General features: G+C 45.2%; 1 protein-coding gene across 1 annotated transcript; it reads right to left on the reverse strand.

Annotated features, from left to right (window-relative positions):
- Window positions 1–433: 433 nt before the first annotated feature.
- Window positions 434–13,814, reverse strand: LOC100488380. The gene is made up of 11 exons (XM_002942647.4): window positions 13,620–13,814; window positions 11,674–11,725; window positions 9,598–9,654; window positions 9,316–9,396; window positions 8,066–8,140; window positions 6,434–6,484; window positions 6,261–6,311; window positions 5,762–5,806; window positions 2,890–2,964; window positions 1,551–1,593; window positions 434–572 (listed from the first exon to the last, which is right to left on the reverse strand). Exons 2-11 carry the CDS (start codon window positions 11,720–11,722, stop codon window positions 548–550), a joined length of 552 nt encoding a protein of 183 aa, XP_002942693.2. The 5' UTR covers window positions 11,723–11,725; window positions 13,620–13,814; the 3' UTR covers window positions 434–547.
- Between the last annotated feature and the right edge of the window lie 2,424 nt (window positions 13,815–16,238).

The following is a 16,238-nucleotide window of genomic DNA, read 5'->3' on the forward strand; positions in this document are numbered from 1 at the left end:
AAAAAACAAAATAGAATTATTATTATATATGTGAATTCGAGTTTGTTTTTCCAAATCAAATAAACTCACATATAAAATGGTCGCTTATTTATTAATAAGGAAAACTCGTTTGAATAAAAAACTTTCAAATTTCAAACTTGAAAAATTTGAATTTGAGAATACGGCTTGAATTTGCCTGTGACGACTCCCATTGACTTCTATAGGAACTCTCAAGCTTTTACGTGGTGAATTTTTACATTCGAGTTTTTGGGGGTTTTTGCACTTAATAAATACCAGGCATTTGAGTTTTTGAACCCTAAGCAATAAAAAACACGAATCGAGAAGAATAATTAAACCTGACTGTTGATAAATCACCCCCTATATACTAAAACCAGAACTCAATTCTATGCAAAAAAACACACACACACACACACAAGCAAATTGGAAACCAGTGTAAATGTGATAAAGAGTTTTATTGTACAGATACATTTTTTGGAAAAATAAACTGTGCTTTCAAGTCCTGTTTGGAATGAGACAGGTCTCTCTAATAACCGTATCCACCATCCTATCACGCGAATGTTACGTTGTATTTCCTGCAAAGCAAAAAACAAAGTCAGTCTCCATGGAGCGAAGAAGAGGGTTTCTGGGTAATAGGCGTGGCCTTTATTCAGCGGCGCTACAACTCCCAGCAGCTGCTCAGAAAAGGGTCTGCACCATCTTGGCTGCAACAAGGGGGCCGTGAATGCCTCCAAACCTCATAAAGCTCCTGGGGGGGGGGTCACTAAAATTATTATGTCTCCTCAGAGGTGTAACTTCAGGGATTCAGAGGTCATGATTGGTTGAGCTAATCTTCCTCCACAGAAGCACCGTGATGAGCAGAGTTGGACTGGAGGGTACAGGGCCCTCTGACGGCTGTGTCCCCCCCACCCCCTAGGGGCCCCTGCTGCACCCCCTAACCCCCTGCAGGGGCCCCCTGCTGAGCCTCCCTAACCCCCTGCAGGGGCCCCCGCCCAACATCCTCCCCTGAGTGCGCGTAAATTTAACATGTCAGGGGAGGAACACTGTCGGCAGTGGGAGCTCCCGGAAAGGGTTGGGTCTGGGCCACCGGGGGCCCACCGGGTTGTTTCCCGGTGTCTTGGCGGCACAGTCCGACCCTGATGATGAGAATTAGGGAGGTACTGGAGGTCTGCACCTCTGCCATGTCAGTGGCAAAATGTGTCTCAGCCGGGACCCCCAACTAACTTTTGGCAAAGAGTGTGGGGAGAGGAGACATGGAGGCATGGGCAGGTATGAGGTGGGACTATATAACAAACCCTGCGCTCCAGGCCCCCTAATCCCCTACTGTATGGTTGTTACATGACCGACCCACGTGACACATAAGTTCAAGTATAACATATGGGGCCCAGTGTGACATACTGAACTACAGTGCATACTGTACATACATACTGTACCCCCCCCCATGCCTCTAATGACATCTCCATTTATGGCAGGAATAACCTAATACATTGCCTGGACTGTAGGGGGCAGCACCCAGCTTTGCTCCCCAGGTCTCCCGTATAGGCGACACTTACCGTCTTTGCCTCCTTCTGCAGGAACATCGGGAACATTTATCACCTACAAAATACAGATTTGGGTTATTTTCTGTGAACTGGAAAATAAAAAAATCTGAATTTTACCTTGGTCTTTATTTAGCATCAGCCAATCAAGCTTTAGTTTCCTTGTACAGTAATACTGGGTCACGGGTCCTGTGGTTACACAATGCGGGGGGGCTTCAAAAACCTATTTTGATAAGGGCCCAGCAAATTCTATGACACTACCGGTGCAATTTTTGGAGTAGTAGTTTGCAGCTTGTGCTTTATCCACCAATATGGGCACCAACTGGCATCCGGTTTGCAGGTAGAGGGGCACAGGGCATCTAGGAGTGGTCAGTAATTCCCTTGCATTAAGGTTGCCACCCGTCCGGTTCTGACTTGGACAGGAAGGGCTGTCTGGGCAGGACTTTTCCACCACCGTGATGTCACAGTTTTGCCCCCGTGACATCACTGTCCCACCCCATGATGTCACCACCCACCCCCGTCTGGCTTTCAGCAGGGGGGAAAGATGGCAACCCTACCTTGCATCCATACATGCAATTGTACACACAATTCACTGGAGCAGACTGAGTGGGCGCAATGGCACTTGGTGAAAGCCAAGCAACCAATCATATGTTTGCTTTTAAACAGCTCACAGTCATCTCTGTGTGCTAATTGGTTGCAGAGGGCAACTAGGCCTGGAACAGACTTTGCACTTTTTATTATATCACACTCTTAGGGGCAGATTTATTAAGACACAAACGCTCCGAGCGTATTTTCGCCAATTTTTTCGACACTTGCGCAACTTTTCCGTACGCAAAAAAATCGGAAAGGTTTTCCCGCTGTTTACAATCGTTGGGCGCGAAAATTTTGTGACTTTCAGATCGCCAATACGATATTATCGTATTATATTTGCGGATTATCGTATCCAATCCAAATTTTTCCCATTTGGGATTCGAACTCGTGTTTTGATGAATCGGCCCCTTAGAGTCTAGATATGGGTGGGCTTCGGATGTCATTATTTTGACAAGCAGCCCAGAACACGGTGTTTCCAAACTCATAATGGCTGCCGTGTCTGGGAACAGGAAGTAGCAGATCATGGACGACTGAATATGATGTCACTTCCTGTTACTTCCATCTCCTCGTCTCTGCTGGGAACAAACTCATTCTCATCTCCTCGTTCAATAAACAATTTAAACCAAATGGACAAATTTGTGAACTAGTTTTGCTCCCTACTAATCCCAGGCCTCGTTACTAATGGAGCAAAGTGTTAGGCCCAAATGATCGGGCCTTTTGCACAGTGTTTGGCCCCTGAGACCGGGGGGGGGGGGATACTCACTCATTAGTATCAGGATCCCAAGCAGGAAGAGGATGAGCGCGCACACCAGCCCCCACAGCCTGAGGGTATCTACATCTGTAACACACAGCAGTATTGCAGTTAGTCATTATTAGCAATATCTGAACAATCAGAATATCCAAGGCTATTGTGATACTAATACCTACAGTTAGTACTAGTGGTTGTATATATAGTATATGTATGTGAGTGTATAGATTGGTAGGTGTGGGTATGTAGGTGCTGGGTTTACTTGGATGGGTTGAACTTGATGGAATCTGGTCTTTTTTCAACCCTATGTAACTATGTAACTATGTAATGTCTCTACTACACTCTTTGCTAAAATCTTTTTTTTTTAACATTTTAAAGCAAGGGATGATGGGAATGAAATAGATCCCTGCTGGTTTCATGGGCTGAGTATGATGACAACAACATGTCCTGGGCAATGGCTGCCATTTTGTTACATGCACTTGGCATGTCTGCCATTTTGTTACATGTCCTGGGCAATGGCTGCCATTTTGTTACATGTCCTGGGCATGGCTGCCATTTTGTTACATGACCTGGCAATGGCTGCCATTTTGTTACATGTCCTGGGCAATGGCTGCCATTTTGTTACATGACCTGGCAATGGCTGCCATTTTGTTACATGTCCTGGGCAATGGCTGCCATTTTGTTACATGACCTGACAATGGCTGCCATTTTGTTACATGCACTTGGCATGGCTGCCATTTTGTTACATGTCCTGGGCAATGGCTGCCATTTTGTTACATGTCCTGGGCAATGGCTGCCATTTTGTTACATGTCCTGGGCAATGGCTGCCATTTTGTTACATGCACTTGGCATGGCTGCCATTTTGTTACATGTCCTGGGCAATGGCTGCCATTTTGTTACATGTCCTGGGCAATGGCTGCCATTTTGTTACATGTCCTGGGCAATGGCTGTCATTTTGTTACATGTCCTGGCAATGGCTGCCATTTTGTTACATGTCCTGGGCAATGGCTGCCATTTTGTTACATGTCCTGGTCAATGGCTGCCATTTTGTTACATGTCCTGGGCAATGGCTGCCATTTTGTTACATATTCTGCCTCAGAGATACAGGTACATGAGTGGAAAGAACAGGTAAAAAATATGGACAAGTCCCCCCTGTGTGGCCCCCCCACTAGGGCAGTGGGAAATTCTGAGGTCCTGATATGTTCAGTTGATAAAAGGCAAAGATGTACCCTATGAATATATAAAGTATGGTATCCGTTATCCAGAAAGCCCCCAAAATACATTATGACTTTATAGACTCACAGCTCTATTTAAAGGTTAAGTTACTTCAATTTGAAGTAACCAATAGCAGCCAATCAGGTGCCTCCTTTCAAACAGTAGCCCAGAAAAAATCTGGTGTTGTGTTTAGCAGCAGTAATAGGCAAGTGTCTGTGTGTAGTAGGGACTGTGTGTGTCTATGCCCACCTACCCTAATAAAATAGCCTCCCATCCCACCTACCCTAATAAAATAGCCTCCCATCCCACCTACCCTAATAAAATAGCCTCCCATCCCACCTACCCTAATAAAATAGCCTCCCATCCCACCTACCCTAATAAAATAACCTCTCATCCCACCTACCATAATAAAATAGCCTCCCATCCCACCTACCCTAATAAAATAACCTCTCATCCCACCTACCGTAATAAAATAGCCTCCCATCCCACCTACCCTAATAAAATAGCCTCCCATCCCACCTACCCTAATAAAATAACCTCTCATCCCACCTACCGTAATAAAATAGCCTCTCATCCCACCTACCGTAATAAAATAACCTCTCATCCCACCTACCATAATAAAATAGCCTCTCATCCCACCTACCGTAATAAAATAACCTCTCATCCCACCTACCGTAATAAAATAGCCTCTCATCCCACCTACCGTAATAAAATAACCTCTCATCCCACCTACCGTAATAAAATAACCTCTCATCCCACCTACCGTAATAAAATAGCCTCTCATCCCACCTACCGTAATAAAATAACCTCTCATCCCACCTACCGTAATAAAATAGCCTGTCATCCCACCTACCGTAATAAAACCTCTCATCCCACCTACCGTAATAAAAGCCTCTCATCCCACCTACCGTAATAAAATAACCTCTCATCCCACCTACCGTAATAAAATAACCTCTCATCCCACCTACCCTACCGTAATAAAATAGCCTCTCATCCACCTACCGTAATAAAATAACCTCTCATCCCACCTACCGTAATAAAATAGCCTCCCATCCCACCTACCGTAATAAAATAGCCTCCCCACCTCGAAAACCCACCCTACCGTAATAAAATAGCCTCCCATCCCACCTACCGTAATAAAATAGCCTCCCATCCCACCTACCGTAATAAAATAGCCTCCCATCCCACCTACCGTAATAAAATAGCCTCCCATCCCACCTACCGTAATAAAATAGCCTCTCATCCCACCTACCGTAATAAAATAACCTCTCATCCCACCTACCGTAATAAAATAGCCTCCCATCCCACCTACCGTAATAAAATAGCCTCCCATCCCACCTACCATAATAAAATAGCCTCTCATCCCACCTACCGTAATAAAATAGCCTCCCATCCCACCTACCGTAATAAAATAACCTCTCATCCCACCTACCATAATAAAATAGCCTCTCATCCCACCTACCGTAATAAAATAGCCTCTCATCCCACCTACCGTAATAAAATAGCCTCCCATCCCACCTACCGTAATAAAATAGCCTCCGATCCCACCTACCGTAATAAAATAGCCTCCCATCCCACCTACAGTAATAAAATAGCCTCTCATCCCACCTACCATAATAAAATAGCCTCCCATCCCACCTACCGTAATAAAATAGCCTCTCATCCCACCTACCGTAATAAAATAGCCTCTCATCATGGCCTTTTTGTCCGTTCAGATCTGAAAAATACAACATTAGCTTATTTCCATTTTGTCCTCAGATGCTCAAGTGTATTCTTTGCAGACAAAAGTGAACCCTAGAGTTTTATTTCGAGGTCAATATTCCTTTTTGAGACAATTTCCTACTTTTTTTTAATTTGTTAAAATTGAGTTTTATGGACTGTGGCGGCCTTCTACAGGACCAGCCCCTAAAATGTTCCCTCTCTATGCACCATAGAGACATAACTGAACCAAAAAGAAGTCACATGACAATAAAGTTGTGTATGTAAAACGCTGGAGGTTGAGGTAGTTCCACCTAAAGAGGAGATGTATTTCCCAGTACAAAAATTAAACAAAGTCCAGTCTCTGATTGGCTGTAGATCTAGATCGCACTGTTCACTGTTTTCAAGATATATAAGGTTACATCTGCTTCTGGAAAGACTCCTCCTAGATATAATATAGCTGGCTGACTTACCTTTAGTGGTCGGTTTAGTACTCATTGTTCTTGGCTTTTGTGTTGTGACACCTAGAACAACAATGTCAGAACATCCGTGTGAAACTGGGGTATAGATTGGATTTATACTATAATGCACCCTTGCTACCAACATCACAAAATTAGTCAACACACTCAACCAGAGTGTGACCCACCTTCATTAGTATGTTCAGTTACGCCAGGTATTGACTCTTTGCTTGTAACACCTAGAATACAAGACTATATTATATATATGAGTGAGAACATCCCATATAGCATTGCTATATATTATACAGGGCTAATATATAGATAGGGTTGCTTCTTAGTAGTACCCCACAATATCTGTCAACTGTGCAAAGGCTTCCTTGCAATATCTCATAACAGCAACCTTATATGTAATATAAAGGGATTTTCATTGTATCTCCAACTGGAGTTATATAAATGTGGTGACCCTGCTAGAGTTCCAGTGGTATCCAGAACAACAAATAATCATTGGCCCAGTTAGAATGTAAACTCTCCAGATGGAACTGTGTTTAAGAGAGTACAATTAGTAATAAGATATAGCAAGATGGCAACAGTTGAAGGCAATGGTGACTACAGGAAAAGACAGTGCCAGTAGAGCAAGATAGAGGCTACAGAGAAAGATGGGGACAGTAGGGCAAGATGGGGACCATAGAGAAATATGGGGACAGTGGGACATGATTGAGACCACAGAGAAAGATGGGGATAGTAGGGCAAGATAGAGACCATAGAGAAAGATGGGGGCAGTAGGGCAAGATAGAGACCACAGAGAAAGATGGGGGCAGTAGGGCAAGATAGAGACCATAGAGAAAGATGGGGACAGTATGGCAAGATAGAGACCATAGAGAAAGATGGGGGCAGTAGGGCAAGATAGAGACCATAGAGAAAGGTGGGGGCAGTAGGGCAAGATAGAGACCATAGAGAAAGATGGGGGCAGTAGGGCAAGATAGAGACCATGGAGAAAGATGGGGGCAGTATGGCAAGATAGAGACCATAGAGAAAGATGGGGGCAGTAGGGCAAGATAGAGACCATAGAGAAAGATGGGGGCAGTAGGGCAAGATAGAGACCATAGAGAAAGATGGGGCAGTATGGCAAGATAGAGACCATAGAGAAAGAAGGGGGCAGTATGGCAAGATAGAGACCATGGAGAAAGATGGGGGCAGTATGGCAAGATAGAGACCATGGAGAAAGATGGGGGCAGTATGGCAAGATAAGGACAACAGAGCAAGATGGGGACAGTAGGGCAAAATAGAGAAAGCAGGCCACAATGGTGACAGTTACTCAAGATGGAGAATGTAATCTATAAAGGAGTGAATGGATGCCTAACATAATAGCCATAAGCCAACTTCCTCCAACTTCAGTGACCTGAGGGGGGGCTGTAAAGGAGGAAGTAGTGTTCTGGCTATTATGTTAGACATATGCCCACGCCAGCCTTTATAGATTACATTTTTGCCTAACTAACTATATTAGAAACATTTTTGCACAGTCTGCCTATTTACCCAGTTTCATTTTTACACTGAACTGTTCCTTTAAGGTCCCTTTTCCTCCCCTCAGGATAATGACTTCCTACCCTCTGGTTCTAAATAGCGAAGCGACAAATGTTTGGACCATTGAGAAGTTAAGCAGAAAGGGCAATTTCCATCAACCCCAAATTAAAAAGAAGGCTGCCGTTTGCTTGTGGATAATTAACTAACAATTATTTTATTACTTCTACCCATTACTATATAGATGTCATAGTATTGGCCAATAAAATCATATATATATATTCCCATAGCCGGATACTTACCTCCTGCTGCCGTATCCTGTGGTGCCGTTACCGTCGTTACATTCTCTGGTCCAAGGGATGAGTTTATATTCTCCTCTGGAAACAATAACATTGGCATTAGATCCATCAGAGCTGCCTGCATTATTCCATGTGTAACTGAACTGCAACTTTCAACTTCTCAGTAACAGCCAAAGGAACCTCAGACACTTAGGGGCCCTATTTCCCATTGGCTAATCCCATTGTTACCCCCCTTCTTCAATTGTTTTTAGTTTTTGGGGTTTATTTTAGTGTGTAAAAGTCCATTATATTCTGCTTTTCTACCCGGTGCCGGACCCCATGAAACCTTCTTCCGTAAGGGGTCCCGGTCATGGCGCAAATTGTGTAAGTTACGTATAAAGTTACGCCGAGAACGTAAGCAATTTACGTAATTTCCGAAAAAAACTGCCTAGAAAATGACGTAACTGCCTAGAGACGTAAGTAACTTGCGTATGAAGAAAAAGCCAATGCGGAGCTTTCCAGCAGGGAAATGATTGGTTATTGGGCCCCACAGCAACATCATTGGGCCCCGACGCTTACACAATTACGTAACTTGTGCAAAAACTTACTTTCAATGAACGTTACATATAAATTTAATTGCCCCCGCAATCAAAATAATGACTTATTAGCACATTAATGGTGTTATGTAATAAAGGGCACTAAGTTTGCCCAGGAGCAGTAACCCATAGCAACCAATGAGATGTTTGCTTTTAAACAGGTGACCAGTAAATGCTACCTGCTGATTGGTTGCTATGGGTTACTGCTCCTGGGCAAACTTGGTGCCTTTTATTAAATATGGGGTAATTATTTTAGCTATTTTTATGATCTACTACTGACTAGTTATGGGGCCCCGCAGCAATATCATTGGGCCCCTAAACATACGTAACTTCAATATCCAACGCAGAGCAGGGGCAGGTAGGTGGGAAGGGGTTAAACTTAGGGCAAATTCCACTGACCCCCAATAAACTGAATGACTTATTAGCACATTAATCAATAGAACTCTTTATATGACCTGTTTATTACAGAGTAACATCAGCTGTTCATAGGGGCCTCCCTATAAATAACTTGGGGGTGCCCCAAAGTTTCTGATGGCGGCCCTGTCAGATTGTGTTTATGTTGCTAATTCAGCATTGTCAGTATTATTTCCCCACCTGGGGAGGGCGCTGTGTCAGTTTACAGCCCTATTGGGGGTAGTTCAGGACTGTAAGTTCCCCTTTAAATCTCCCAGAACTCACCTCGTGCAGGTATAGCCTCTACGGGCGTCTCTGGCTCTGATCCATTAGTTCCAGTTATCGATACTGAGGTTGCAGAAGTCTCTAAAAAAATGACATTCCATTAGCGGAATCTCCAGCAAAGTGCGGCCCTCGGGGTGTTGCTGAACTATAACCCTAGTGTTGTGAAGTCACATACTGGGAGCTGCTGTCTTTCCACTTTGCTTGTTTATACAGTAAATATTGTATATCAGCTATTTGCCTTCAATCAGCGCACAATGATATCTACCTACTACCCGGATTTACCTTCTCTCCATAAGGGAGGACTTGTGGGTTCTGTTGCACATTGGGTCTGGAGTGGACCTGCGGGAGAGAAAAGTCCTTTATTAATACATGAAGGTTGGATATTTTACGTACTTGGGTTCATATAGAGGATAATTATATATATTAGATATATTAATAGATATTCGGTAGGTACTTTTTATCTCTAAATGACACTGTTACACAGCAAATAATTCCCTCTGCCATTTAACCTTTTATTCTTGAACCAACAAATGTATTTGTAGCTGTAATATTGGTGTGTAGGCGCCATCTCAGTGCATTGTGCCTGAGTCTGAGCTTTCAGCCAGCACTACTCATTAGAACTGCTTTCAGCTAACCTATTGTTTCTCCTACTCCCATGTAACTGGAGGAGTCCCAAGCCGGACTTGGATTTCTTACTATTGAGTGCTATTCTGATACCTACTGGGAGCTGCTATCTTGCTCCCTTCCCATTGTTCTGCTGATCGGCTGCTGGGGGTGAGGGGGGGGGGGATATCACTCCAACTTGCAGCGCAGCAGTAAAGTGTGCCTGAGTCTGAGCTTTCAGCCAGCGCTACCCATTAGTACTGCTTTCAGCTAACCTATTGTTTCTCCTACTCCCATGTAACTGGAGGAGTCCCAAGCCGGACTTGGATTTCTTACTATTGAGTGCTATTCTGATACCTACTGGGAGCTGCTATCTTGCTCCCTTCCCATTGTTCTGCTGAGCGGCTGCTGGGGGTGAGGGGGGGGGATATCACTCCAACTTGCAGCGCAGCAGTAAAGTGTGCCTGAGTCTGAGCTTTCAGCCAGCGCTACACATTAGAACTGCTTTCAGCTAACCTATTGTTTCTCCTACTCCCATGTAACTGGAGGAGTCCCAAGCCGGACTTGGATTTCTTACTATTGAGTGCTATTCTGATACCTACTGGGAGCTGCTATCTTGCTCCCTTCCCATTGTTCTGCTGATCGGCTGCTGGGGGTGAGGGGGGGGGGGGATATCACTCCAACTTGCAGCGCTGCAGTAAAGTGTGCCTGAGTCTGAGCTTTCAGAAGGAGCCAGCGCTACACATTGGAACTGCTTTCAGCTAACCTATTGTTTCTCCTACTCCCATGTAACTGGAGGAGTCCCAAGCCGGACTTGGATTTCTTACTATTGAGTGCTATTCTGATACCTACTGGGAGCTGCTATCTTGCTCCCTTCCCATTGTTCTGCTGATCGGCTGCTGGGGGAGGGAGGGGGGGGGAATATCACTCCATCTTGCAGCGCAGCAGTAAAGTGTGCCTGAGTCTGAGCTTTCAGAAGGAGCCAGCGCTACACATTAGAACTGCTTTCAGCTAACCTATTGTTTCTCCTACTCCCATGTAACTGGAGGAGTCCCAAGCCGGACTTGGATTTCTTACTATTGAGTGCTATTCTGATACCTACTGGGAGCTGCTATCTTGCCCCCTTCCCATTGTTCTGCTGATCGGCTGCTGGGGGTGAGAGGGGGGGGGGATATCACTCCAACTTGCAGCACAGCAGTAAAGTGTGCCTGAGTCTGAGCTTTCAGAAGGAGCCAGCGCTACACATTAGAACTGCTTTCAGCTAACCTATTGTTTCTCCTACTCCCATGTAACTGGAGGAGTCCCAAGCCGGACTTGGATTTCTTACTATTGAGTGCTATTCTGATACCTACTGGGAGCTGCTATCTTGCTCCCTTCCCATTGTTCTGCTGATCGGCTGCTGGGGGTGAGGGGGGGGGATATCACTCCAACTTGCAGCGCAGCAGTAAAGTGTGCCTGAAGTTTATCAGAGCACAGGTCACATGGCTGTGGCACCCTGGGAAATGAAGAATATGGCTAGATGCAGGATTCTGCTGGAGAAGCTCTATTAAGTGAAAAAAAACAGGTTTATCTTGCCCCATTAGGTCTGAAACATTTGATTGGCTGAGTGTTAATGTAGCCCTTAGAATAGTCTGAGGCTGTGCTACTTGCAACGTGTGAATTCCTAGAGCTTTGGTTGGTGCAGCCCTGGGAAAATTCCAGTTCTGATTGGTTCTTGGATAGCATTGCCCCCCCAGCACCTACTGTACATCCTACCTTGGACCAGTAGCTGGGAGACACAGAGCAGCAGCAGCAGAGACCACATGTTCTATGGAGAGAAGCACAAAAATACAGAAAATAATGCAGGAAACAGACAGAAATGCCCAATTCCTCAACTGTTCTATTTCTTTGATACTATTAATGTGAATCTGCACCAACTTTGTCTGATTGTCTGTATTTCCTTCTCCTGGGCTGCTCTCTTTCCCAAGGCCAAGCAAGGGGGCGGGGCTTGCTGACTAGGGTTGTGTTTTGAATCTGAATTACTAATTATCTTTGTCCTAGGACTTTTATATCATATTCATATTCTATATATTGTGGGTGGGTCCCTAAGCTCAGGTAAGTGACAGCAGCACAGAGTATGTGCTGGGAATAAGAAGATGGGGGGCTACTGGGGCATCTTTGGGGGCACAGATCTTCCCTGCTAAAGGCCTGTGGGGGCCTTGGGTACAGATGCCCAAAGCTGCAGCATTTATAGAGTTAAAGCAGCCATACACAGGCCAACCAGGTCCGACTGATTAGCCGTGGGCCAGAAGGAGTATAAAAGACAGTCACAGCACCTTCCTATGGTTCCTATTGTTCTGCACCGGTCCTGCTGCTGACTTGTTAGCGGTAATGACTGGAACCAGCCACAAACATGCAGACATGCAGCAGGGGAGGAGGCCAGAGCTGGGGTGGCGCTGGGTTGGTGGAGGCTGTCGGGCCAATATGGGGCAAGAAGGGACCTGTAGCCCCTACGCATGAGGCACTTGGTATATCCCATGGGAAAGAGCTGCCCCATTCTCACAATGGACATGGTAGGTGCCATATAGATGGGGTCCAGCCTGGACTAAACTGGACTGGGGTTGGTTCTGCCTGTGAAGGGGCACAGGACAAGGCGGGCGAGGGTTCTGATAACTGGCACTGAGTGCATTCTACGTTGCACAATAAAGGAAAATATCATTCTAAGCAACTTCCCCACATACATTCATGGCATATTGTCTATGGTTTCACAATTATATTTGTACATCTCATTGCTATTTAATTACATTTAAAGCAGTGTTTCTTCATTCCTTTTTATTGTCCTCTAGTTCTGACTCTAGAAACAATGTAGCAGAAGTCAGTTGTCCCCCCAGGGTAGTTAATGGCTTCTGCTGCATTGTTTCAGGGGTTAGAAGTAACAGTACAGAGAATATATACAGAGAGGGGTTGAATGAGGTTGTACGGGCAAATCTGGGCAATTCTAGGTCCGACTGGCCCCGGGGGCCCACACCCAATCCACGCAGGGCGTGTCCCAAGCCGTCGGTCTCCCTCCCCCGACGTGCTGAAGGTAAGTTTCATTTACGTGCATTTGGCAAGGGGGTCGGATGGGTGTTGGGGGGTTGTGAAGCCTGTGGCTGGGGCCCATTGGGGGGCACAGTGGGCTCTGCACTGGGGGCAGTCTGACCCTGCATGGGTCGTAACCTGTGCTAAAGCCATTAAAAACCCTTCACTTTACATCCAAGTTATGCTGGTCTTTATACTAAGTATAATAGTAGTTGAGACTGAAAAAAGACCCGTACAGCCAATGTGATAATCAGCGTAATGAATATAATATCTCCGTTGTGCAATATTCCTGCGGTTATTGATAATCCTACAGCTACACAAGGGCTACAGAATCTCAGGGGGGGGGGTCATTTATCAACACTGAGCAATCTTGCCTGTGGGCAGTAACCCATGGCAACCAGTCAAACTGTTGATAAACGAGCCCCATATCTTCTCCAGTATGTCCAAAATGATCTGTATGGGAAATGAAAAGCAGTATGGCAGCTCCTAGTCACAAGTTCTGATACCTATATACAGAATAGGTTCTGGGTTAGGCAATGAGACTGGATTTGATTGTGGTACCAGTACCCCCAGTAGGTATGGGGGGACCCCAGAATGAGCAGCAAGTGGGGGGATACTATAAGCACAAGCAGGTTGCTTACCTGAGTGAGGGCAGGGTTATCCTGGGCAGAAGAGCACACACTTGAGCAGTAGGGGTTTGTATCACCCTGTGAGGGGCCCCAGCATACAGAGGGGGGTTAGAGGGGCAACGCTGAGGGCAGGGAGCTGTTAGATCTGAGACGGAGCACGAGAAGGTGAATTCAGCATGAGAGGAAGTAAGAGAGTGTGTCATTTCCTACAGAGACCACATCCTCTGTGTGACTAACCGAACCCTGAGAGACGGGAGGGAGCTGGTACCCACTGCTCTCAGCCCAGTAACTAGGGCACGGGTGCCCCACCATTAGCCTGTATTGGGTCTGATTTACTGGGGCGTGTAAGAAACATCCCATCAGCACTATGGAGCTCAAACACCTGTTGCTGAGCCATGTCCTACCAGCAGGTGGGGCTGTAAAGGCTCTTTTTGCCTTTACTCAATAGACCCAGTCAGGGGGACTTTATTCCCATATTAAGATAAATTAGAGAGGGCTTTACATGGGGGTTTCACCCTCCTCTGGAACATGGATTCCATGAACAAAGGGTTCGACGTGATGGACACGGAATATACCCAGTAGTGATGGGCAAAATGTTTCGCCAGGCATGGATTCGCGGCGAATTTCCGCATTTCGCCAATGGCGGATTGTTTCGCGAAATGGATGAAAAAATCCGCCGTGGAAAAATTTGCTGCACGTCAAAAAATTGTCGCCGGCATCAACAAAGAATAGTCGCGGGCATCAAAAGAATAGCCGCACAACGAAATAATAGCCGCGGGCTGCAAAAGAATAGCCGCACAATGTAATAATAGCCGCGGGCGACAAAAGAATAGCTGCACAGCGTAATAATAGCCGCGGGCTGCAAAAGAATAGCCGCACAACGTAATAATAGCCGCGGGCTGCAAAAGAATAGCCGCACAACGTAATAATAGACGCGGGCTGCAAAAGAATAGCCGCACAACGTAATAATAGCCGCGGGCTGCAAAAGAATAGCCGCACAACGTAATAATAGACGCGGGCAGCAAAAGAATAGCCGCACAACGTAATAATAGCCGTGAGCTGCAAAAGAATAGCCGCACAACGTAATAATAGCCGCGGGCGACAAAATAATAGCCGCACAACGAAATAATAGCCACGGGCAACAAAATAATAGCCGCACAACGAAATAATAGACGCGGGTGACAAATGAATAGCCGTGAGACAAAATAATATCCGCGGGCAACAAAATAATATCCGCGGGCAACAAAATAATATCCGCGGGCAACAAAATAATAGCCGTGGGCAACAAAATTAAAAAAAATAAATAAAAATTTTTTGCCGCTCGACATTTTCGCTGTTTCGCAAAATTTTTCACTAATACCCAGCAATCTATCTAGATTGTAAGCTCTACGGGGCAGGGACCTCCATCCTCTTGTGTCTTTGACTCTTATCTTATTGCAACTGTATCTTGTATTTATCTGTATTTATTGTTATACTGTGTATTTATCAATTAAGTCAAATTGTATGTGAAATTCTGCTGAGTAATCTGCCTGGTACAGACGGCTGCCTATGGCACGGGAACATTACATTGATTTTTGCCCACAGGTTCCAGACTGATACTAAATATATATATATTTAGTGATGAATTATTAAGAGGATTGTTATATATCACGGCCACAGTGTAACTGCTGGATACTGAGAGCCAGACGGGCTCCTGTCTATACAAACTCTAGCATTAACCTCTGCAGCACCAGTCTTTGGGCACTTGTGGGGGCTTGGTATGGGGGTATGGGGGCCCAGTATGGGAATCATTATTCACTCTTCTAGATACATGTAGTGTCACCCACTGTGACCTACAGCACTTATATTTGCCTGTTTGTGTCTGTAAGTTACCCTCCCATATAGATTGTAAGCTCTACGGGGCAGGGACCTCCATCCTCTTGTGTCTTTAACTCTTAACTTATTGCAACTGTATCTTGTATTTATCTGTATTTATTGTTATTCTGTGTATTTATCTATTATTATCTTAATAACCCCCTGTTTGTATTAATGTATTCTACTGTACAGCGCTGCGTACATAAGTAGCACTTTATAAATACAGATATACATACATACATACATACATACATACATACATACATCACAAAGCCCAGCTTTTAACATCACTTTGGGGTTAGATTTGCTCTATTGGAATCCAAAGTCGTTCCCTACTAGCCGCCCTGGCACGTTTTCCCCATAAAAGATTGTATTTAGTATAAGATTTACAAAGCCTTGTATTCCATTTACAACTGACAACGGCAGGTTCGGCCTGGGCGCAGCTACACGGGGCAGAAGCCTGACTATGCGAGAGCTACACAAATCCTTGTTAATTTGGCCATCGCAGGGTTGATCCCGCAGGGCTCCTTGTCCAGTTGGCCAGCACTCAATAAAACAGGGCCTGTAGGTTAATTTGGCAAGTACAGGGTTAATCCTGCACACATTCGGTTTTGCTTCATGGCAGGTGAGAGAGAAATGTCTCTGATATTATTTACAATTTATCTGACTTTTTAATTATCCTTCCTTGGCACATAGGATTGATACCCAGCCGGGTACACATTTCCCTGCCCAGCCTGCCCCATTTCCCTGCCCAGCCCGCCCATTTCCCTGCCCAGC

The sequence above is a fragment of the Xenopus tropicalis genome, chromosome 7 (assembly GCF_000004195.4).
Source record: "Xenopus tropicalis strain Nigerian chromosome 7, UCB_Xtro_10.0, whole genome shotgun sequence".
Taxonomy (NCBI): domain Eukaryota; kingdom Metazoa; phylum Chordata; class Amphibia; order Anura; family Pipidae; genus Xenopus; species Xenopus tropicalis.